Raw genomic sequence first — 25,938 nt, 5'->3', positions numbered from 1 at the left:
GAAAATCCAGATATCTATTTCCCACTTTGGATGGTGCAATCAATTTTTAGACTTAACTTATTACTGAACTCTAAAAAGGTTAGCCTGGACACTCCCATCACTACAGGTCAAGGAAAAGGAAGGGTTTGATATATGCAGCCTTATCTCTGCATACAGAAAGATTGATTTTGTTTCGAAATCAAATTAATCCGTGACCTCTATGTCACAATGGAGCAACTTTACCGTTACGCCAAAGCCCGTACTCTCCCATTTAAAAAATTGTCATGTCTTCCCCCCTTTGGCCAACTGCCTTTCCCAAGATACCTTGAAGCACGCACAACGAATTATGTGAAGTACATCAATGATGTCCTGGGTGAGGTTGTAGTATGGAGATTCATTCTTTGAGACACTATTGCTGAGTTGCCATGTCTAGAAGGGTGGTTGAGAGGGGAAGGAAGATATCTTTTCCTTTTTCTCTCCCAGTTCTTCATTAGCATATGATTTTAACATGATGCATGCACACACAAATTCATCGTCTCGATTCTTCTGAGTAATGGTCAACAATGTCAATTATTTGGTTGTTTTAGAACAACACAACTTTTTTTAGGAGAAAAAATCTTAGTTGTTATGGCCAAAATTTTAGCTAAATTGATAAATACACGCAGTGAAACCTTCTCTTCTTTTTTTTGCCCCGGTTGAACAATTTGTTTTTTTGGGATTGTCTTGAATTATTTCTGATTGAAAATATCCATTCCTGGTGTTCTGTATCAAATTCCCACACAATGCATGTATCCGAACAAGAAATAATAATAATAATAAATAAAGATAAAAATACCATATCTACAATTTTTTTCAATAGCAATGACCATGAAGAAGAAGAAATATACAAAAAGTCAGCCATGTACCAATTTGCACATGCCAAATTGAAACATGATCCAAATAAGATTTTTATTTTTATTTTTTAATGTCTGCAAGCACCCTCTTAGTTTTAGTTCAAGTATGAGACTGGTAATTACCCATAAATTGATCCGAAGCTATACACAATCAAATCAAAGTCTGTATCTCTTCCCGGAAAATGATAAATTTTGTTACGTCCTTCGTCGTCATTATATTTGCAGGATTGCCTACAAAAACAAAAAAACCCCAGATGATAGAAATGATCATGAACAAGTCTAGAGCTTTTTCACCTTGTTTCTCGTCTCCCTACTCCAGGAATTGCAACTGGATCAATAGGCCATACTTGTCAAGATCACGAACGAGGTGCTCGATCAACACGCGATGCTGTCCGGGATAATGTACGAGGAAGTGCAGCTTTATCAATACGTGATTCTTGCCGGGACAATGAACGAGGAGGGGTCTTTGGGCGATGGGATGAGGTCTCATCTTCATTGGGGACTTGACATTTTTCTCCCAGAATAATTTTCTTATTCAAAATCGAGTCTTCTTTGTTCAATTTCTTATCTCTATGTCTATCCTCTCTTTTAGACCATTGCTTTGATCCCATCTTCTGCATCCTCACGCTCGTGCTAGACGATAGTTTCCCATTCGCGGCCGTTGAGTTTGACCGGTCGAAATGCTGGGAAGCCGTCCTCAGCATTCGCGGCGGTGGTGGTAGTGGTGGTTGTTCTTCATCTTGTGTTGTTTCTGTTTCTGTTGGTACTGCTGGTGAAATAACTACATTCGAATTCTCTGTTTTCTCTTCTGTTGCAGATGGAGGCGACGGCGATTTCTTGCGCGTCAGAGCGCACAGAGACGAAACAATGGCAATGGAAGCCGCCATGCACGCGACGAGCAGATATAACGATAGAATCGGATGGTTTAACCGGTGATCGACGGCGAGAATTTTCCGTACCATGGCTGATGTGTTTTACATAAGAAGGAGAAGAGAGAAGAATATCGATTGATCTCTCTCTTCTCTTCTTCTTTTTCTTGTGATCATAAAAAGTGGTGCTAGAAAGGTTGTTTTGGTGTTTGTTTTGAAGGAAAATGCTGTTTGGAAATGGAGTGGTGGTTCTTGGTTTTTTCTGATTCATTTGGTATCCGTTATAGATTGCCTCAAATGAGGAATTATAGGCCAAAAGTGGAGGGTAAGTGGGCATGATGTTGTTATTTTTGGTTAAAGCTCGTGTGTTGGTCGCTGTCACAATTACTCTTATTTTCTATAATTGTCGTAATGCCATTATAATATACTCATTTGTATAGTCAACGTCTTGACCATGCAAATGAGATTTCAGGAGGAACTACTGTATTGGGCCTGTATTGGGCTTTTTGTTGGGATTGTAATGGGCTTCCAGAGGCACTGTATTTGGGCCAGTATTGGGCTTTTGGGTTGAATTAAAGCATTTTGTGTAATGGGCCAAAAGATATCCTGATCCACCAAGCATTATGTTGAGGAATTAAAGCCCAAGACACAATCAAGTATGAGATCGTGTGAGGTCTGTTTGGTTCGATTTTCTGTTTCATGCAAAAACTTCGTTTGGTTGCATTTTTTCGAAAACTTTACTTAAAAGTCTGTTTTTGGAAAACTTTTCCCGTTTTCGGAGTTTTTGATAATTATTTTCAAAAAGAATTAAGACACATCATCGGAATGGGAAGAATGTAGCGGGGGTGTAAGTTTCACCATTGATGTGATTGTGATGTCATGTTGTGAGACTCACGCCCCGTCTCACATACAACTCATTTGGCATCCGAGAAAATTAGCATGCCCTAGGTAGTGTTCTAATGAGAGAGCAATCAGTGGGCTCACAACCAGATTTAGTAGCTAATGAGGTCAGTGTCATGGTTCAATGGTGATTGGGGCGTGAGGAAAGTGAGCCATCGTCACATAATATTCCTCAATCATATCTTCCTTTTGAAAAGATCTTATCACTCACATAGTCACATGCCATATGCATAAAGATGAAAATTATACAATGCAATAACTAAAGGCACTTACTTGTGGCTCAATAATTCTATGCATTTTGGGGTCAGTATGGTAACGGAATCAATTAACGTAATTGTGTGATTGATTTGAGTGAAGAGCTCTAGCATCTCACGCCAGGTCATAAAATTTCCAGACAAGCCCAAAAAAATTTGATTTTGAATTATTTCTTAGAGCTCTAACTATGAGTCACATTTAAGCAATGGTGAACCTTTTGGTCCTGTGATTTCATGAACAATGAGTGCAAGGTGGAGATGGCTATTGATCACGTTGATGGAAAGTCCCTGTATCTCCTTCCTTTGACCCTAGCCAAGTCTATGCAACAATTGATAGGGCCGGCAAATAAACAGACTAATGAACAGCTTATTTTCTTATAAGGTTAAAGATTCAAGTCCCCGCAAGGACAAGAGGGTGTGTGAGCATATCTTTTGTCAAGATAAAAAAAATGAACAGTGAAGATTCAACAGGCTCATTTACCTAACATTAGAGTTAGCATCACAGTGTCTTGAGTATTCAAATCTTAATAAACTATGTTCCCTTATTTTCCATCCCAACTTTTTCTGTTGATCCACCTTCATCTTCTCCCACCCTTTCCGTGTGTGTGTGTGTGTGTGTGTGATGTTGTGACAAGGATTTGATAACCAAAATGTTACTGATACAAACCAAAATATATAGTAACTGATCATAAATACCATCTTCAGGGAGAGGGAACAAAGGATGACTAATGACAAAAAAAATGGATTCATAGAAATTATGATTCCTATGTCATTATATATATATATATATTGCGACACAAATGGGTAGTCTCTGGCAGCAAAATGATAATGCTCAGCAGTGCCATGATAGAGGATGATCTTAAAAGATTCAGTAATAACACACGAATTTTTTTGAAACCTACAGAGAGAGTACCCCAACTCTGGACTTCCAAATACCATTTCTCTATGATTTAGAATTCTCAAATGGTATGCATGATATCACAGCTTGAACCAAAAAGTAGTATCTCTTCAAAAAGAGGAATAAATAGGAAAAGAAAAAGGCTACTTGTAATCATCTGAACCTACTCTCAACAGAGTTTCCAACAAACTCCGTCCACACACACACAAACCCCCCCGCCCCCCCAAACACACGCGCACACACACACACCCCTAGCTTCACCCAAGATGAGAGAAAAACCCACACTTGACTAAGAAAACCCCCAGCTCAGGAAGTGCTTACAAGATATAAGAAACTCCAGGGGAATAACAGAACCTCTGTCATGTATTCTAAATCCCCAATTTCAATTGTATATGACAAAATCTGACACTACTAGAATCATTTCTAAATCCATGTCACGGATTCTAAATCCCCAATTTCAATTGTATACAACAAAATCTGATACTACTAGAATCATTTCTAAATCCATTTCACACATTCTAAATCCTCAATTTCAATTGTATACAACAAAATCTGATACTAATAGAATCATTTCTCTAAGTAGACAAGACTCTGACATACATGAGAATTTGTAGACAATGACTAATTCATAGAAGAGTTGTATCAAGAATGGCTCCAGAGCATTTACAACTGTAATCTCAGATATAATTCTTTAGTAGACGCCCACACGTATCAAGACAGATAAGATAATATCAAGGAAAGAATGATAATAGGCCGCCGACAACTTGAGGGTTGGAGAAGGGGATCTCTATGTTTCTCATAGAAAGAAAAACTATTTCTGTTGTGTTTTCGTTGAAACAGACAACACGAAACCATCCCTTTAGAATGCAATTATCAAAAACGATAAACAGAAACGTCACAAAACTCTTGGGCCGTCAAAGATATTCTTCAAAGGTAGGCGAAGTACTCGTGTTTGGGACACACATTAGTCGGACATGTGTCCGACACATTTAGTTGAACATACATCTAAAAATACATATCCAATAATTCAATATTATTACATTGTTATTTCAAAATTAATGAAATGCCTATATTGAACACTATGTTACATAAATGCATTACTTTATTCTAAAAAATAAAATAAAATGGATATTTAGAAGTGTCCATGTGTCTTTTTGTTTAAAATTTTGACACCTCCAACGCGTGGATGCATATCCATACCCGACACACACGTACCCCAGTCTATGTAACATGAAATAAGTGAATGATGCAGTCTCTCATTGTGCTATATGCATTATAACCACTAACGCTATGAAGAACAAGCCATGCTCATAGGACTGGCCATAACGACCAACAATCATATCAAAAACTGAAAGTTTGAAGTTCATTTCAGACTATGAATGCCAAAAGCAAGATTAACCTCTTATCATAAAGCACGGTGTGCACATTGTAACAACCACATTAATACATAGACCAACAAATCAATAAACTAAAAGATTGAAGCTCATTTTGGACTATGAATGAACCTATTAGCATAAATGGATACAAAACAAGGTGTGCACATACTAAAGGATCAAAAAGAACATATGCACACAAATAGTTTGAAGACTTAAAGGGTTCTATTTGTCCAGAAATTATATAAATTTAACATGTATGACCGTAAACCATAACCAAAGAGAGAATCCATTCACTCAATTCAATCTCGAAAAGGTAATTAATTAATCACTCCTCAACCCCTCTACCCTACACATACATGCACACACACACATCCAATTTAGAGAGCCAGCAGCCTACAAAAGTGGCTACCAGATACCAGGCAACCTCAAAGCACAAAATTCAATCATTCCGCCTTTGAAACTGATCGGACGAAGAAAAGATCAGAGGGAAAGCTCCACCAATTCAAACCGACAGAGTCTAAATTTGAGACAACATTGAGCACTCAATACCATGATCTGGCAAGCTAAAATATTCTGTACATGAAAGCATGAAAAATAACATCCATACATGATCGGTAACCATAGTTCAATATTACAATAGCTCTCAAATCATGAATTTATTATCAAAACCCATAAATCTTGAATTGGAATAGAAATAACCACCATTCATTGACCACCTAGGTGTACCTATCCTTGAGCCACTAAAACCTCTTCCTCAAAACACCCTTTGGTATTCCCCTAAACAGAACAAACATTTTAGCTTCTTTTTTGTTTTTTTTTTTTTTTTTTCTTCCTTCACTAACAACAGAATAATTGAGAACCCTGTTGTATATACAAATTGAACATATTTTACACACACAAACCAACTAATAAAAAAAAAAAAAAGAGCATCAGTAACAAAAAGTTCCAGAAACAAATTGGTTCATATCTGGGAAATCCAAATAATGTATTTATGATGACAGCCCATGACACAAAATTTCAACTCATCACACAACTATCAAACACAAAAACATGAAAAAACGAATAATAGTACAAAATGACCCATAAATGAATCACCTCCAACCATAGAGCACTTGGGTGTACCTATCCTTGAGCCACCTGAAGCTCTTCCTAAAGGACCCTTTGACCTTCCCTTCAAGAGCATAGGCCTTGTAGCTAGCAACCCTCTTCTTCCTCTGAAACTCTGGATCATTGAAATTCCAAGATTTTGAAGATGACCCACTTGTGCTTTTCCCTTTCTTCAACTTCAAATCCTTCGCACCACCACCCATTTGGGTGATTGGCGGCGGAGCAACAGAAGAACCGTAAGAAGCACTGTATGACCTGAAACCGTGTGGGTCTGTAGTGGTGGGTCTATTTCCATAGTAGCTCACCATCTGCATCCTCCCATCAGCATATGTGTTTGATCTGTAATCTCCCATGGATTTGTTCAGTGAGAGAGATTAGGAGGAAGAATTTGGGTCTCTGATGTTGTCTAGCAAGGAAAGAACACGAATGTCTAAGATAAGGAGCTAACGAAAGACTAAAGAAGTCTATAAATATACATATATTGATATTGAACCAAAAATTGATTCTAGGTGCCGTAGTTGACGGGGTATTGTATTGTTTTTATTTTTCACTTTTTTTTTTTTTTTTTCACTTACATATATATATATATATATATATATATATAATTATATATGTAATTGTCCAGTAGACATTTTTTTGTGTAATCCAAGGAGGCAAGGACTGACTAGTCAAAAAGAGCCACGATACGATACTCAAGAACAAAAGTTACAATATTTTTTTCTTTTTTAGCCGTTGGCTATGACTTATTAGGCAAAAGTTTCAATTGATGTTCGTGAGATATGATTTATTAACTCTTAAAAAAAAAATACCAAATCTCAGTAAATATTAGTACTTAAATAAATAAAAAATTATCATAATCTTCTCTGTATTCATTACAGTTAAACTTTTTAAACTCTAGTTGCTTTACATGATACCGAATCAACAATCGGATCTGACCTTAATATCAAAGTAACGTACAATTGCCCATTTACTCCAAAAGTTTAAGCTGATAGATAGTACTTCATACTCACCTATTTATATTCAATCAATTTTTCATCCGAATCCGATATAGGACAAATATTCCCTTATAACACTTACTTAGTAGCATAGATATATGATTAATTTCATGAAATTGATTTGTTAACGATATGATTAATTTTTAATACAAATTGCATCAATGTAGTACAATATCTCCACCAAAAGACGAAAACAAACCCTTTCAGATATTTCTCTTGTTGTGTAAGAAAGAGAAATTTAAGGTTATTCTAAGAAAGCAGATAGCCTACTTTACTTTTTCCTTTGGATCTTTCTCAAGTTTTTGTAAGAAAGGGAATTTAATTTGGTGATTCCCTTAGAAGTACAAAAATGTTTGCGTAAGAACTCAGCTTTTCATAAAATGAACCATAATTCCCTATTGAGTAAGAAAGCTCTTGAAGCCGAATGTAGTAACGTCGAGTGGAGCATATCTTCGCATACTGTATCTCTCTTTGTTCTTGATTGTTATGCTTGTTGGTGTTAAAAAGTAATAATAAATAAAATGAACCATAATGACCGATTAATGTTTATACCTTTGGATTACATGAATATGGATATCTAAACTTAGGGTTGTGGATTAGAGACCAACTCCATTATTGGTAATTCCCAAGTAATTGCATGTAGAATGGGTACTTCTATCCAGTAAAATATTATGGAGGCTATAAGAAGAGTCCAATCACTAAGTATTGATTTTAATCCAAATGTTAAATCACAATTATACTCACTGTATTTTTATTATTTTTTAATGTAAAATATATGTTCTTTAATAGACAAAATAATCTATTCAAACTTTCTAAAGGCATTCTCGAGTTTTAAGTAAATATCGAACATGATATCAGCATACTAGAGTATCAAATTTATGACAGAAAAATCAATACTAATCAAACCTGAACCAAATATGACGTCTGTAGTGTTACACGTAGTATTTGACACTAGAGGAGAAATCCCAATTAGTTAACTAGATTTGAAAAGTTTGATTGGCATATTTCAATCTGGAAAGCACAACTCAATCACACAAACGCAAGTTCAATCACTAGTGTTACAAGGCAATGATTCTATAGGAGGATAAGGATTCAAGAACCCCTAAAATTTTACAGAAAATTATTGGATGGCTGTGGACCTTGTAGTACAGTCCAATCTAAACTGATTTTGAATTGTGGTCCAGCCTAAAAAGTCATGCCACATCTATCATGGGCATGCCAAAGAATTGTCAAATGCAGCTTTTGAATTGTGGACAATCATCATAACATGTAATAATTTCACAGCAATTTCCAACCAAAAAAAAAAAAGTTGGGCCACATTTGAAACAGACAGCATTAAGGAGTCACAAAGCTGTGGAGATTTTACCACCACAGATTAAGCAATATGCTTTTACTTTCTTTTTCCTGGACAATATTTTCAATGTATCATTCCGGTCATGGACTATTAATAAAGTGAGTTTACTTTGAAACTCATTGCATAAGACTCATATGGACAAATAAACATGATGCACAGTGCAAACAGATAATATTGACATGGGATCAACATGAAAAACTGCATTTGTATATAAACACTTCTGCATCCAAGAAAATGAACTGCAACCTTAACTAAAGCCCCCATCAAAACTCAAAATGAACCAAGCAGGGTTGCCGGGAAACAAGAAACAACCGCAGTTTACCCAAATTTTATATCGATTTCAAACAAAAAAAAATATCCCAAACCCTTAACTAAATCCACAGAACGACCACATGATGCAAGACAGGAGGGGTCAGCAGCTGAACACAATATAGCCTCATTCTGCAAAAGTTGATGCATCGAGAAGGCACGAGCAGAACAAAGTAGGTAATTGTGAAAACAAATATAGAAAGCTCAAATTAAAATCAGGAAATAGGAAATGAAGAAAATAACAGAAATGCTATGCCTTCCTAAAACATATCTGGAATCCAAAATCAAGTTGGACATATCATAGAAGCCAACAATTGCTATCATGTTCTAACATCTAGCACAATAAAAACCAACTGTAATACTCGATAAATATCAATTCAAACAACAATTCAGTTCAGGGGGTTGTTTCAGAAACAACACAACATAGTCTATAAAGAAAACAACAAAATTGCAACAATGATTTCCTACTAGGCTACTACACAAATTGGGAAACAGACCAGTCCGCATTGCACATGACCCACATTTCCCAACTTTACGTTCAGTACAGCTTTAATTAAGGCACTAGATTACTAGGAATAAGATGACAAATGGCCCCCCTCCTTAAAACATATCTGGAATCCAAAATCAAGTTGGACATATCATAGAAGCCAACAATTGCATAATCAACTGATCATGTTCTAATATCTAGCACAATAAAAACCAACTGTAATACTCGATAAATATCAATTCAAACAACAATTCAGTTCACGGGGTTGTTTCAAAGACAACACAACATAGTACATAAAGAAAACAACAAAATTGCAACAATGGATTCCTACTAGGCTACTACACACAAATTGGGAAACAGACCAGTCCCCATTGCACAGGACCCACATTTCCCAACTTTAAGTTCAGTACAGCTTTAATTAAGGCACTAGATCGCTAGGAATAAGATGACAAATGACCCTCCATAGTCCATGCAGAGAATAATTTACCTCACCAAGTCAAAACCTCATCAAAGGAGATCAGCAACATTTGCTGGTAGCTCCTCAATTACCACATTATAAAACTTCTGGATGTCAAACAGCATCCTTTCATCATCTTTGGTCACAAAGTTGATGGCAACACCCTTCCTCCCAAAACGTCCACTACGTCCAATTCGATGGAGGTAGTTCTCCGGTTGGGTTGGCAGATCAAAATTAATCACAAGAGAGACTTGTTGGACATCAATACCACGGGCCAAGAGATCAGTGGTGATGAGCACACGAGAGGAACCAGAACGGAATTCTCGCATGATAATATCCCTCGTGTTCTGGTCCATGTCTCCATGGGTGGCGGAGACCGTGTGATCACGGCTGCGCATTTTGTCAGTGAGCCAGTCGACCTTGCGCCGGGTGTTAACAAAGATGACACTTTGGGTAATGGCCAAGGTTTCGTAGAGATCACAGAGTGTCTCAAGCTTCCAGTCCTCCTTGTCCACGTTGACGTGGAATTGCTTGATACCCTCAAGAGTGAGCTCATCACGTTTCACAAGAATCCTCACAGGTTTATTCATGAATTTCCTAGTAATTTCAAGGGCCTCAGGTGGCATTGTGGCAGAGAAAACCCCCACCTGGATTTTGGGTGGCAGCAACTGGAAAATATCATAGATCTGACAAGGATAATTTAACAGCATTAGACAAAGAACCATTTCAATAAAAGCATAAAGAATCAAATTGTGCTCAAAACTACAAATAGAACAAAATCAATGAAACGATATTCCTCATGTGCCTAAATAAACAATTGACAAACTCACGCTAACAACTCTGGCTAATGGTGAAGAAAAGCAGATCTGAGAAAAGAAAAATCAACTACCTGATCCTTGAAACCCCGTGAAAGCATTTCATCTGCTTCATCCAACACAAACATTTTGATGAAATCAGGGCGAAGTGACTGTCTCCGCAACATGTCAAATACTCGACCAGGAGTTCCAACAACAACATGAACCCCACTTGAAAGAATACGCTGATCTTCACGGACACTGGTACCTCCTACACAAGCATGAACTTTCACACCAAGATAGTCACCCAGTGCTCGCATAACCTTCTCAATTTGCTGCGCGAGTTCACGAGTGGGTGCAAGAACCAAAGCTTGGCATTCAACTACCCCATAATCAAGCTGCTGCAGAATTCCAGAGCAGAAAGTTGCGGTTTTTCCAGTTCCGGACTGTGCTTGTTGAATTACATCAAGTCCTTTACAGAAAGGAACAATCCCCCTTTGCTGAATTGCAGAGGGCTTCTCAAAACCTAAAAAGAAATTCAGGTCCAACTTTCAGCTCTCCATTTTAGCAATAAGGGGGACTCAACATAAACAAGAATTAGAACGCATTAACTCATTATATTATACAACATGAATTTCCAGCAATTCTGATCAAAACATTGTATAATGCATGGATAGATATCAGATTCGTATAATAGCTGAAATTAGTTCACATAAACTTTAAAGCTTAAACGCCCCCAAAAGAACTATGGTAGGCAACTGAAACAGTAGAACTGAAAAACTTCCCAATCAGATGACCCATCCATTAATCAAGGAAATAGTCAAACTGAGGAAGCTACAGTTTAGATCATCTGATCAGTCAGGATGTTGATGCTAAATATCCACAAATGGTAATCAATTAGTTGAGGAAACAAATAGGTTCTATGCCAGCTATCATAAACAAAATTGTCAGAATGTTACCTTTGTGAAATTATTATAAACTAATACAAGTTGTGAGACCCCCTACCATAAGCATAGATGCCCCTCAGGAGATTTTCTTGCAGTCCCATAGCATCAAAGCTCTCATAAACTTCATCATACATGGTGAAGAATTCTTGTCCTTCAGCCCCAAGTCTGATCTCATCAATTCATCAAACCAAAATCATCAGTATCACAAGGTAAAAATGATAAACCAGGAAAAAGAAAAGGAAGAAGGATAAGAAACAGCTACAAAAACAAAAATTAAAGCCATGTTATTGCCAGTGAACTACAAGTTAATTATGGAATACGACATCTTTTTTGCAAAAATACCATATTATTGCCAGTCCAACCACAATGACTTAATTATGGAATAGGTGAAAAAAAAAAAAAGGAAACTTACAACTCATTCATTTTAGTATCATATTGACGAGCATCAAATTGGGAACCCTCTGGTGCCAATCCAGCCATGACTGCAAAAGTGCAAACAGAAAAGAGAACATATCTTAATCCTGAGCACAATGTCACTGAAGCAATTGCAGCTCATATAGACAATTCCCCGATTATAATTTATGAATTTGGGGCAGTATACACCATACAGATGGTTTTATAGGATGAACACTTGAAATGGTATTTGATAGATACTATTGATGTTTCGTCACTTTCGTGTTTCACAATATAAAGAATCACAAAGCAGTCTTCCCATTTCACATGCCTTTTATTTATTTTTTTAATTTTGAATAAGTATCTCTCATCCAAGTAGGCCAAATCAAATATAAAACACATAAAAACTAGATAGTTAAACATAAACATAGAGATATAAGCATGTGATAAATTCACACCCCCTAGAGACTATACTGGCAGGTGGAGATGGTTCAGAGACATCACGTTATAGAGAATCATTTAGTGAAAAAAAAAAAAAACAACCAATGCTCTGATATAACCTAGTTGATGAGTGATCTAAATAACCACTTCACAACATTGGCATATACGAAATATAAGCATGTAATAAATGCACACACCCTAGGGATTATAGCGGCAGTAGGAGATGGTTCAGAGGCCTCAAGTTTATAGAGACTCATTTAGTGGGAGAAAAAAAAAAAAAAAAAAAAAAAAAACAACCACCAATGCACTGATAACCTAGTTGATGAGTGATCTAAATAACCATTTCACAACACTGGCATATACGATAAATATTATCAAATATCATAAAGCGTTCTTCAAGAATGATGTTGGGCACCAGGTGTCAACTTACAGGATGTTGCCTCCCGTATCTTATTTCACGTTTGAGAATTCTGCTTAAAGTGCTTTGCATCTCATCATTTCCTTTTATAATCCTCTCTTTATTTCAAAAATATAGGTTCGCATTTCTTAATTTAAAGGGAGGAGAAAAAAAAAAAAAACCTAGAAACCATCTTCAATTGACTTCAAAAAGGTACTTAGAAGAACCATCATGTCTTGCCACTGCCAATCATAACTCTCAATGACCACTTAAAAGGAGTTTCCTAAAGCATTATTTGAGCTTCAAAATGCAGTCAAATGCTAGGGGAGTATAAGTGATCAAGGGTAGCACTCATTTCCCTTTTCACAAAAGGGAACTTTGTGCAGATATCGACAAATCCCAGGTTGCAGTCTTATGATACTTCACAATATGCACATGGCCTTATTTTTCATAGGTGCTCCTTTTTCTACAGGCCTTTAATTTAATGTTGTTATATTCAGCAATCGTGGTTACTGGTAAAAAATTACTGCACACATTATTAGTGCTCAAAATAAATTAAAACTAGCTCCTACTACTCAAAAAAAGGTAAACAATTAAATAGAATTGCTTCCAGGTGTCTAATGTTGAAAGGCCGATAAAAAACAGACTAATAAAATTGGAGTACAGGACACTATAACCGAATCAATTCAATTTGCTTCCAAAAGCAATAAAAATACTGCATAGATACTAACAAACAATGCTTTTGATGAACACAGCTCTATAAAATAATAAGACTTCAAAATGGCCCCCAGGCCATATCCAAGCAAAATATTCTAGAAATATGGTCCTGCAAATTTATTAGCATATCAACAAGTATCAGAATAAGTTGGTTTTACACATTAACCAGCCAACATATGGTTTGCAGTTCCAAAGCACCAATTTTTCCTTCGCCAATAAAGATACCATGCCTCAACCCTGTCCAAAGGTTGAAGCACAAACAGAATCCAAATCCAAACCCAAACAGGCTTGGAAGGATTGATCCAAAGAACCAACTTTAACAGCACATGGTAAATGATTTTCTTCAAACAATAGCTTTTTCATACGCCCAAATCAGCTTTTGCACACACCTCTCCTCCATCGTCAAATAAACACAAACCAGTCTGTACACTCCATGTAATGAGTATATATAAACGCATATACACATATATATAGACCAGTATTAATTGAAAAACAAATTGAGCCTCACCACAGATTTTTTCAATATGGGACATATTAATAACCCAAGAAACATATGTATATATGCGTATTTATACATGAAATGATTTATAACAAACAGATCTTTAAGCCAATCAAAAGCCCAATAAAATCGATGATATTAGGAAAAAAAAATGATTACTCAACACCTATGATTATCAAAACTCAAACAAAAATATATCTGATGAATCCAATTCCAAGTCCTAGCAAAAGCAGTATCTATATATACATAAAACAGATATAGAGAGAGAAAGGATATATTTTCACAGTTACCTCGTAGAGTTGAAAGGTCGACGAAGTGAGAAAGCGGAAAGAGAGAGCGAGAGGCTGCTTTTTCTTAGAGCTAGGGTTTCCCAAACTCCTCGGATCTACGCCGCGGAGTTGAGGAGCAAAAACGTAGTAGTGAGGAGTATATACGAGGCTGCTGCGTTTAAGGGTATTTTAGGAATGAAAAAAATTGTAACAAGATGCCCTTCCTTCAATCCGCATCCTGTGTGACTCGACTCCTCAGGTAGGGTTGCAAAATCATATAATAATAATAAAATTTAAATAATAATAATAATAAATTTTAAAAAAAATAAAAAATAAAAATAAACCTATAAATTGAACCGGAATCCAAATCAATCCATACGGTTTCATCTAATTTGAGTATGCAATGGTTCAAATTCGGTTCTAAACTTTAATTCAGTTCGCTTTTTATTTAAAATTAAAAAAAGAATTGAAACACTAAAATTATAGAACCAAACTAAATCGATAATTTTATTCTATTCACTCCAATGCATCTAACAATTTGATTTGATTCTCATATCTTAAAATTTATTGAATTCGATCTGATTTGATACATCTCAAATTTGGAACAAACCAAATTGTCTACGCCTCTAATTTTAGATGAATTTTTTTCCCCATATTTAGTAATAAAATTCATTACTTTAAATGGTAAAATTTGAAGTACAAAACGACATAGTTCTAGATTCACATTGCAAGTATCCATTATTAAAGTGGATACAAGTCTAGTCTAGTGGTGGGTGTCAAGTTTCATGATGCAAGTATGGATCAAATTCTTATTGGAATTCGATCTAATAACTCCAAACATATATAAAACATTTTATCTAATAATTCATTAACAATTGGAAGTTGATAATTTGTTAGTTAAATAAATCAGATATAAATTATAATTTATAATTAATTTGATCGGATAGTAGTTAATATAATAAATATTATATTATAAATATATTATCAAATTATGTAATGTATAATATTTAAATGGTATCGAATATATATATATATATATATATATATATATTTATTTATTTATTTTCGTATTCAAAACATTGGTGATAACTTCGAACTCTTAAGGCTAGTTAGATGAAAATAGAATAAAATAGAGTGGAATGAAATGTTTTTAATTTTAAAAAATAATTTTAAAGAAGGAATGTCCATTTCTCACCAAAAGAACTATGGTAGGCTACCGAAACAGTAGGACTGAAAAAACTTCACCGATCAAATGACCCATCCAATTATCAAGGAAACAGTCAAACTGAGGACGCTACAGTTAAGATCATCTGATCAGTCAGGATGTTGGTGCTAAACATCACAAATGGTAGTCGATTAGTTGAGGAAACAAATAGGTTTTTTTGCATATATGCTAACAAACAATGCTGTTGATGAACACAGATTTAAAAAATAAAAAACCTGCATAATGCCTTTGGTAAGTCTATTTTGACTTTTCGTATTTCAAAACTAAAAATAAAAATGCTATTTTATTATTTTATTCATTTTCAATTATACTCTAATAGTAAATAAAACATTATTTTATTATTTTTTAATTAAACTCAAATAGTAAATTATTTTTTTTTTGTTTTTAATTGTACTCAAATAGTAAAAGTAAAAGTGTTATTTTATTATTTTTCAATTATAAATAGAATAGTAAGTAAAATAATCAATTTAAAAAAAAAAAAAATTACCAAAACTCACAAGCACAGCTTCACCAATCAGGCCCCAAGTAGCCAACATATTGTTTCAGTTCCAAAGAACGAAATTTATACATGGAATTATTTGTGCCAAATAGATCTTTAAGCGAAACAAAAGCCGATAAAACATTGGAAATTCGAAAATAAATGATTACTCAACACCTATAATTATCAAAACTCAAGTCCTAGCAAAAGCATTATCTATGTATACATACAATAGATATATATATAGAGAGAGAGAGGGAGGAGATATATTTTCACAGTTACCTGGTAGAATTGAAAGGTCGACGAAGTAAGAAAGTGGAAGGAGAGAGGGAGAGGCTGCTTTTTCTTAGAGCTTGAGCTTGGTTTGGATTTGAAATTGGTATTGAAAAAGGAATTGAATTCTGTTAAATTTATATGGCTCGAAATTAAGTTATCCACTTGCACCAACGTCATCATCCGTGGGGAGCAAGTATGCAAGTGGTAGCCCACCTTTGGAAATTGTGAAATCAATTTCAAAGCTGCACCATATTTCATAATTCCTTGGTCCAGAAGAATAGTGCACCATCTTCATTTTTCGGAAAAAGAAACGAAAAAAAAAGAAAGTGGACCACGGACAATGCGTCATCAAGAATTTTCTGGAAGCTGTCATTGCCGGTCAACAATTTCGGCTATATGCAAGCTATTCATATTTTGTGTGGAACAAAAATCAACTCCAGTGCACCTCTCACTGGAGTCTGTACAGTGACGATCTAATAACTCAGATCAAATTAACATTGGATTCAAATCGTTCCATTTCACCTTTCACTTAACAGAATTCAGTGAGAATCCAAGGGCTGAGATCAAACCACCTCAGCCTTTTTGCCACATCAATCCCTGACACAATCCAACTCAACACTCACTCAAATAAGTTACTGATTATACTTTTTTTTTTTTTAATCACATGTACTAATACAACAAAAGGAATGCTAGCTATATGCTTTATATGTACCGTAGAATACTTGCTGCCTTCCCTTAAGTGCAGACTTGCGTTCTGCTTCGAGTAGGGACGGAAGAGGAGATACGAATAGCGCTTTTCAAAGATGAGCCCCTTTTTTTGGCAGGTTCGGTCAGGAGGGACAAACGAGAGATATTTTTTCAAACCAGATTTTAGAACAAGATTTGATAAATAATAGTCAACAAATTGGGATTCATTTATCAACAGATTTTTTTCTTACTTCAGTCTACGTTTCTCGCTCCTTTCATAGTCCATAGAATCGATATCTCCAACATACACTTATACATTATATATATACAAAAATATATATACAAATATTATACAAATCTTATATTATATACAAAAATATTTTCTTCCATTTCTTTTCAGTAAAATTCAAATCTCAATACAACATACACTTATACATTATATATATACAAATTTTAAATACAAAAATATATCAAGTTTAGTATCTAAATATACGTATAACAATATATTATACACAAAAATATTTTATTGCATTCCTTTTTAGTAAAATTATAAATCCCCATACAACATACAATTATACATTATATATATATACAAATTACAGTTTAGTATCTAAATAAAAGTATAATAATATATTATATACAAAAATATTTAATTTCATTCCTTTTTAGTAAAATTGCAAATCTTAAACATTGATTATGTATCGGTATAGTTCAGTATCCAAATATAAATTTATTTGAAATTTTAGGGTTTTGAAATAATTCACTAATTATATAGATTTTAGAGTTGTGAAAGTTAATTTTTTTTAACGTGTTAGGAAAATATGTTGATGTTATATGCAATTCATATGTGATACATGTTTTAAAAAGTTGTGATAATAATAATTTGATCTCTCCAACTTTTGTATTGTATGCTGTTACAAAAAGTAGGTGATGGAATATGCAAATCTTCCTACATATATGTTAAAAGTATTTGAGGTTCTTATTATTAATTTAGGAATTGTGAAATTGAGTTGTGGAAGTTAATTTATTTTAACGTGTTAGGAAAATATGTTGATATTATATGCAATTCATACATGATACATATTTTAAAAAGTTGTGATAATAATAATTTGATGCGGAAGTTAATTTTTTTTTAACGTGTTAGTAAATATGTTGATCCTATATGCAATTCATACATGATATATGTTTAAAAAAGGTTGTGATAATAATAATTTGACTCCAACTTTTGTGTTGTATATTGTTACAAAAAGTAAGTGATGGAATATGCAAATTTTCCTATATATATATTGAAAGTATTTGTGATTCTTATTATTAATTTAGGAATTGTGAAATTGAGTTGTGAAAGTTAATTTTTTTAACGTGTTAAGAAAATATGTTGATGCAATATGCAATTCATACATGATGCATGTTTTAATAAGTTGTGAGTATAATAAATTAATCTGTATGCTGTTACAAAAAGTAGGTGATGAACCCAGCCTTCAAATTTTTTGATTACCAGTAATCATCACTGGATTTCAGTCATATAAGATAAACTTTGATATGTCATTATGAATAAAGTTATAAGAAATTCAAAATAATAACCTAATACTTATAATGATTGGAGCTTTAGCTTCGGACTATCAGAAATATTTTGGGGCATCTCTCCTTTTCAGAAATTTTAGCTTATTGCTGGAATATATGGTGATTTTTCCGACTAGATCTCCTTTTGTTTGCTATGCCTCTTCCACCTTCACCAAGAGAGTTTTTTACACGTAAACATAAATAGCAGAGTTTTGGGAGAGTTTCGTCACCGAATTTGAAATTTCAGAGAGAGATTTCCTATCTAATATTTCAGACATAGTATATATAGCAGGGGAAGGTCAACTTTCCTTTTGGGGAGAAATTAAAAATTGAAACTCAAATACGATTTTGGAAAAATGCAATAATACGGTGCATAAAGAAGATGTATAAATTACACCGGACTGGATGATCGAAGCTTCATCTTCTCGCCGGACCGGATGATCGGAGCTTCAGCTTCTCGCCGGAATGTATGGAGATTTTTCCAAACGGAGTTTCTTTGAACAGAGATCTTTTGTCTTTCACAAAACGTCCTAAGTTCATCTTCTTCTTTTCCAAAATCTATGTTTGGTTCGTGGTTGTCTTCTTTCTCAGTTGCACTTGATCATACAGTTTAGTTTGCATATTTCATAAATGAGAGGGATATTTCAGATTGACTATATATATATCAGTTTTGGCTCCAATCTCAACTTTCATTTTGGGGGTAATTTCAAATTGAAAGTGAAATACAAATACAGGTACAGAGTATACAAAACTTGGATGTACAAAGTATAAACTACCATTAGTAAATACACATTTTACAGAAGTGCCACATCAGCCATTTAACCCCTCACTTGACAATTTCCAGTGAGAAGCGAATGGAGAGGATTCCTTTCCATTAACATCAGTTCACTTATCTTAGAGTCTATACAGTGATGATCCAACCGCTCAAATCAAATCCACATCAGTTCACTTGTCTTGTCAACATTAACTTAATGCCATCTCAGCACCTAGTCATCCACTTAAGTAACAAAATTACTGACATACAATTTCTTTTATCACATGTACAAATATCTCATATAATATATACTAATACGTTATACGTTATATAATATATTATATAAAAATAATTTTATTCTATTATACTAAATATCCATCATATTTCACTTTTACCTTTTTTAAAAAAACATTTTAATTTCTTCTTCTTCTCCATTATTTTGTTTGGTTCGTCTTTCTTCTTCTACCTCCACTATTATACATTTCCAATGTAAATCTTGTCAAAAGCTGTGAAGAGAAAATTTTACAAATTCTTTTAGTAGGGTATTATACATTTGGGAAACTTGAAATTTGAATGGCTACATTTTGTTTTCACTATCTTATTTGTATAAAAAATAAAATAAAAAAACTAATTTCTACCAGTGGCACAAGAGTAGAAAAGGACAATAAGGAAGGCATAGCGAAGTTATATTATTTACTTAATATTCTTCATTTTATAACTTCAATTAATTCCATTGTAAGTTGAAGTTATATCATTTTATTTATTATTAGTCACAAAATAATATATTTAGCAATGTAAAATTACATTAATATAATAATTGATATATAAATAGGCATAATATAAATGAAAAAAATAATATTTTGAAATAGCTTCAATACAATTGAGAGAGAGAGAGATGTTTTTGTACAACTTAGCCTTTATATATATATATATATATATATAACTTATAAATTGAAAGCAAATTATAAATAAATTTTTAAATAGTTTCAATATACTAAGTAATATTTTTCTTTCTAGGTTGAATAATAGAATTCTATGGTTCTTCATAAGTGTGGATTAATTTCTTTCTTCCAAATATTTGCACCTACACAAATAAATATATTTTACAAATAACATTAGGAATTGAACTTAATATGTTTCAAACCTAAATTATATGTAACATCTGAACTTATTTATAACATGTATCATATATTATTTTTATGTGACTTGTATAAGTAAAAATATGAATTAAATTCAACATCAAACAAATATGATTTAGAATGTAATACCCCTAATTTTCAAAAGGATAGTCTCAGAATTTTGATTAATTGTTTTCTTTTGATTAATTGTTTTATTTAATATTTTAATTGGTTTAATTGTAATTAGTTGTTTGGTTGACTTGTTTATTGACTTTAATTATTTAATTGTTTTACTTGGTGTAATTTTATTGACTTAATTTTGTTCTTTAATTCTTTGTTAATTGTTTTATTTAGTTTTTGGTTAATTGGTAATTAAAATAAATTAAAGTTACTTGTTTTCCTAAATTCACGTTACTGTAGGATTGGTGGTAAGTAGCAGACATGCTTATTCACTTAGATGGTGTTATGGGCCGATTAGGTTTCACATTAGAGATTCAATGAGCTTTAGGTTTTGTGTAACCTTATAAATAGACGTAATAAGGCTACCTAGGGTTTTACATACAAATAAAAAAAAAAACACAAAGAAAAGAAAACCAACACACGTCTGTGGAAGTAGCAGAGAGAGAAACAGAGGAGGTTTATAACAATTGTGTTCGCCGGAGGTCTTAGAAGACAGCGTAGAGATTTTGAACAGAGATCTCAAAGGCAAGTTCTATCCTTGCTCTCTCCCTTAAGCTTCGTGTTCTTTGCATTCCTAACCTGTTCCAGGATTAATTGTAACTTAAAAACTTTCTCTGTTCGTGCTAAAGTTTGATACACACCAGTATGTGTTGCATGATTGTTAAACTGTTAAAACTTGATAGTTGTGTGCATAATTCTTGATTTAAATTCATGATTAGTAGTGGTATAAGGACTTAAACACGGACTGGGAACACACTAGGGTTAGGTTACAGGGTTTGGAAGCCATAATAGTGAGGTGTAGAGGCTGCAGAGTTCATCGGAGGAGGAAACGACGAAGCAGAGAGGGAGGGAGCCGACTCCCCTTAGTGTGGAGGCGGCTCCAAGACTTTAGAGGAGCTCTAAAGTCTAAAGGAGGCGGCTCCAATTTTTGGAGACGTCTCCTTGCTCAGTTTTTCAATTTTTTCTTCGTTTCTAATTGGTTTTTCATGCAGTGGATGATTCTGGAACTTTTCAGATGAGGTTAGAACTGAATATGTAATGTTTAGAAGAGGCTCATGTCTGGGTTAAGGTTCCAGAAGGGGTGTTAATTAATCTGTCCATTTGGAATAGCTTAGACAGTAAAGAACTTGAACAAATACTTACACTATGTTTGGAGTTGATAGAATTGCAGTGTTAGTTCTCTGTAATAGCTTTTTCTGAGATGGAAAATTGTATTAGAACATGTTTCACCATATACCATGATCTTGTATTTGAATTATATATGGGTAGGATGCGTTAGTGTTGAATGGAACTAAGTTTTAAATTTAGCATCAATTGGATTTTGTGAAACAACCAAAACTAAGCATGTATATATACATACTGTAATTCTATCTTGATGCTTGCACTATTACTGCTAGTATCAACTGTTGGAGGAATGAACTTGTTGATGGTTATTCTAAATGGCTGTAGTATCAACTGCTAAGTGTTGGATGACAATTTAAAATAATCCTATCACTGTACCAGATTTTATGAAACAACCTAAACTGAGTAGGTTCATATTTATACTGTGACTATGGTTCTTGATGTTTACATTATGCCTTTTAGTATCAGTGTTGGATTTAAAACTGAATCTGTTTATGTATATAGCTGATCCTGTTTATTGATGCCTACACTATGCCTGTTAGTATCAGTAATGGAAATAGGGATTTAACGGATGTTTATTTTAATTGTTGATATTATCAACTGCTGGATGATTGGATAATATACACCAGTATGGGACGGTGGTATACTAGGGACGGTTTGGTTTCAAAATACCAAAACCTACCCACTCTGGATTATGAAATGGATTAACTAAAAGTTAAGTCCTATTAATTGTAGTGTCATGGCAACGACTAGTTGAGTGGCACTACTAGGATTCAGGAGGGACTTTAAATATATTGTTATGGTACCTCGATATGAGCTTAAGTCTCAGGATCGACAGTTAGGAAGCGTATATACATTGGGATGCATAGCTGGATACGATAGTTAGAGGTGTACCCTATTTAGGTTTAGGTACACATGCCCATTTCGTGTGCATTTTAGCATGTTACCTTTATTAAGGTTGAGACCGGCCTGTAGTCCAGTGAGTATCCTTTAATGTGACTATATATATTTACGAACTATTAGCTATTGTTGAATTGTTTAAGATGTACATGCGTATCGGGCCTCTGTTTGGATTGTAGTAGTATAGAACTTACGCGTGGGCCCGACTCACTTCTATTTTTCAGGTACACGACAGTTCCAGGCTTAAACGTGTTCGTGCTGAGCAGAGGTCTCTATTCACTCTTCCTACGATGTAGGATTCTCCCTATAGTTTTTCTGGATGTTTATTACAATTGATTTATTTCAGTCTGGATGTTTAATAGGGGTCCACTAGAGATGGATTCCCGAGTTGTAAACTGATGGAGTTTTAGAGTTTGGGTTTGATGGATTTTAATAATTTTAATATTTTGAGGATTCTATTTTTAGTTCCTTTCAGCTTTAATTTCATTTCTTAATTCATTTTGTATTCCGTGTTCATTATAAAATATTAATTGTCAGATATTCCCTCGGGTTTAGGCCTAGGCCTAATCAACCCGTGTCTCGGATCCGAGGAGTATCATAGTTGGTATCAGAGCACTCCAGGTTCAAGTGTCTCTAGGATGTTTCGTATTAACTCTTCCGCGTAGCGTTTTCTCTTGATTAGAGCTTAAGTTAGGATTCATTGTATTCCTTATGATTCGTATAGAAATGGTACTGATGTTTGTCCTTTCGTGTTAATAGATGGTTAACGCTAGAAACAGACAGATGGTACTGATGTTTGTCCTTTCGTGTTAACAGATGGTTAACGCTAGAAACAGACAGAACATACAAGGAACTAGGAAGGAAATGAGAGCGGCACGTAGGCAACAATATCTCATACGGTGTCAGCAAATGGAGGAAGAGCAGCAAAGGCTTGGGTTTCAGGATAACATGGGTCAGTTTCAGGAGGAACAGGAGAATGTTCAGCAAACTCTGGACCAGGTCAGAGATCCAGAGATTCCTCCTCACCTTAATGACCTCGTTGCTCGAGCTATAGAAGTAGGAGTTATGGCTGCACTCTGGAATCAACCACAGATTCAACAGGCACCTGTACCAGCATCAGTGGTTCAGACGGATCCGTGGGAAAAGGCTAGGAGCTCTTTCCCCTAAGTTCACAGGCTCCACCGATGCGAGAGCAGCTCACCAGTGGAAATAGGATATCGAGCGACATTTTCGCTTGGTTCAGTGCACAGAGGTTCAGAAGTAGATGATTGCTACATTCAAACTGGTTGGGGATGCACTACAATGGTGGGAGTCAATTACCACCACAGAGGAGGGGATGGCATTGACTTACGATCAGTTCAGTGCACGCTTTGATGAAAAGTACTTTCCTTATGCAGTTAGGGCAGCTATGAAGACTGAGTTTCTAAATCTGCAACAGGGGAATATGACAGTGGCGGAGTATGAGTAACAGTTCACATGTTTGTCTCTCTTTGCACCGGAGGAGGTGGATATAGAAGAGAAGAAGCGCAACAGTTTCGTCAAGGGACTGATGTGGTCTATCAAGAGAGCTATTACAAGTAGTCCAGCCTATACTACCTATGCTCAGGTGGTAGACGCCGCTCTACAGCAGTATCAGTTGACCGTGGACATCAAAAAGGCCAAGGGTGAGAAGCGGGGTAATAGAGAATCTGTTAATCAATCAGTTGAGAAAGGGAATGGGAACGGACACCAACAGAACAACAGGGGCAGATTCCAAGGACAGCAGCCTTGGAAGAAGCACAAGGGGGGTTCAGATGCTCCCAGGGATGTGGCACCTGTTCAGCGACAGCAGAATGGGGGACCACAGGCAGGACAGGGTCAGCCACAAGCTAACTGATCGGTTGATCAACTATACATCAACCTTCGCAATAGCACGAATCATTGTAAAATAGGGCTATTGGTCGGGTAAGTCGAACCACTGGGACTGCGCTAGTCTAGGGCAACCTAAGTGTCTAGAGTCATTCTTAGGATGATAAAAGGGTGTTCATAGAGGTTTTGTTTGTTGTCACTTAAATTAGGAATTCAAAGTGCATAAAACACTAATTTGCAAGGAATTTAGGATGAAAAGATTAAGAAGAGGAGACTAGGGAAGTGAATTCGCCTCCATCCCTATACATATGCTAGATTAGACCTAAATTGGGGGAAAAACAACATATGATGGTTAAGACTTACATAGCAACACATGGTTGCCATGTAAGTAGTCAAGAGGTACATTAGGTCTCAAACAAGTATAATCCATCAAAAGATAAACATGCTTAGACTACCTAACTAAGGTGTAGCTTATACACATTTACTTAAATGAGAGACTATCAAGTTCATGACAAAATGATAAAGCACATGGAGTTAGAGATTAAGCATACACCATCAAAGGATTTCCTAAGCAATGGTCTATCAAAGTCACCTATCAACATGCCATGAAACCATTTCATAACCTTGCTTCCACTCTCACCATGAAAACTCAAGCAATATGATTACTCTAGGACATCATCTAAAACAAAATAATCAACTTAAAGAAATCATCCATACATGTATCAACATTCATTACAACAAATGAGGTGCTCTTGGTTATGAAAAGACCATAAAATATACATGGCAAATCCCTAAAATAGACTATCCTAGGACATGCTTACAAGGGAGGGACTTCATCACCTCCCTAGAGAAAGAGTTAGTTACCCATTGCTAAGCTAGAAGAAGGAAGAAGCTCCATCCAAGACTCCATTTTCGTGCTCCTACTGTAGCACTCAAGAACACTCTCTTCCTTGCTCTCTTCTCTCTCCTCTATCTTGCTAGAATATAGGATAATGCTATTGTGTGGTCCTCCCTCTCTCTTATCAAGCTCAAGTCAAGGCTCTCTCTCCTCCAAGGAACACCTCCAACCACTTCATAAAGAAGGAAGATGGCATTGAGGAAACCAATGTGCAAGTGGCTGAAATTGAGCCATTTCTGAGTGTAATCTGCCAGAATTTCGAGCACTCGAAGGGTGGTCTCGAGCACTCTAAATTAGTGTAATGTGCAACATGCTCTTCTTGCTAAGCACTAACCTACTTTGGTAAAACGGCTATAACTTTGTGCCCCGAACTCCGAATGACGATCTGTTTGAAGATTTGGAGAGCTCATTCAGTGCTTTAAAAACTTCATGGGGAGAAAGGCAATACTTCAGCAGGCAGTTCTGCGCACCTCTGTTAAGAAGATCATAACTCTCTGCTCCGAACTCTGAATGACGAACCGCTTGAAGATTTGGAAAGCTGATTCAGAGCTCTAAAT

At 35.1% G+C, this 25,938-nt stretch overlaps 2 protein-coding genes across 4 annotated transcripts; both read right to left on the bottom strand.

Moving 5' to 3' along the window:
* Window positions 1-6,102: 6,102 nt before the first annotated feature.
* On the bottom strand, window positions 6,103-6,778 carry LOC132303677 (uncharacterized). The gene has a single exon (XM_059801036.1). The coding sequence runs from the start codon at window positions 6,627-6,629 to the stop codon at window positions 6,261-6,263; it is 369 nt and encodes a 122-aa protein (XP_059657019.1). The 5' UTR covers window positions 6,630-6,778; the 3' UTR covers window positions 6,103-6,260.
* Window positions 6,779-9,619: 2,841 nt separating this feature from the next.
* LOC132303675 (eukaryotic initiation factor 4A-11) lies at window positions 9,620-16,420 on the bottom strand. Of its 3 annotated transcripts, XM_059801033.1 has the most exons (6): window positions 16,321-16,420; window positions 14,357-14,573; window positions 12,032-12,101; window positions 11,678-11,784; window positions 10,768-11,198; window positions 9,620-10,564 (listed from the first exon to the last, which is right to left on the bottom strand). In XM_059801033.1, exons 3-6 carry the CDS (start codon window positions 12,097-12,099, stop codon window positions 9,929-9,931), a joined length of 1,242 nt encoding a protein of 413 aa, XP_059657016.1. In that variant the 5' UTR covers window positions 12,100-12,101; window positions 14,357-14,573; window positions 16,321-16,420; the 3' UTR covers window positions 9,620-9,928. The 3 variants fall into 3 exon arrangements, with proteins under 3 accessions (XP_059657016.1, XP_059657018.1, XP_059657017.1); XM_059801035.1 differs by lacking the exon at window positions 14,357-14,573 and having other exon boundaries at window positions 16,321-16,416; XM_059801034.1 differs by lacking the exon at window positions 16,321-16,420 and having other exon boundaries at window positions 14,357-14,589.
* Window positions 16,421-25,938: the final 9,518 nt, after the last annotated feature.

The sequence above is a fragment of the Cornus florida genome, unplaced genomic scaffold (assembly GCF_030987335.1).
Source record: "Cornus florida cultivar Cherokee Brave unplaced genomic scaffold, ASM3098733v1 CherokeeBrave_3.0.0_Hap2_Chr04, whole genome shotgun sequence".
NCBI classification, from domain to species: domain Eukaryota; kingdom Viridiplantae; phylum Streptophyta; class Magnoliopsida; order Cornales; family Cornaceae; genus Cornus; species Cornus florida.
Note: the sequence above shows the minus strand (reverse complement) of the source record. Positions and strands in the feature narration are given on the sequence as shown.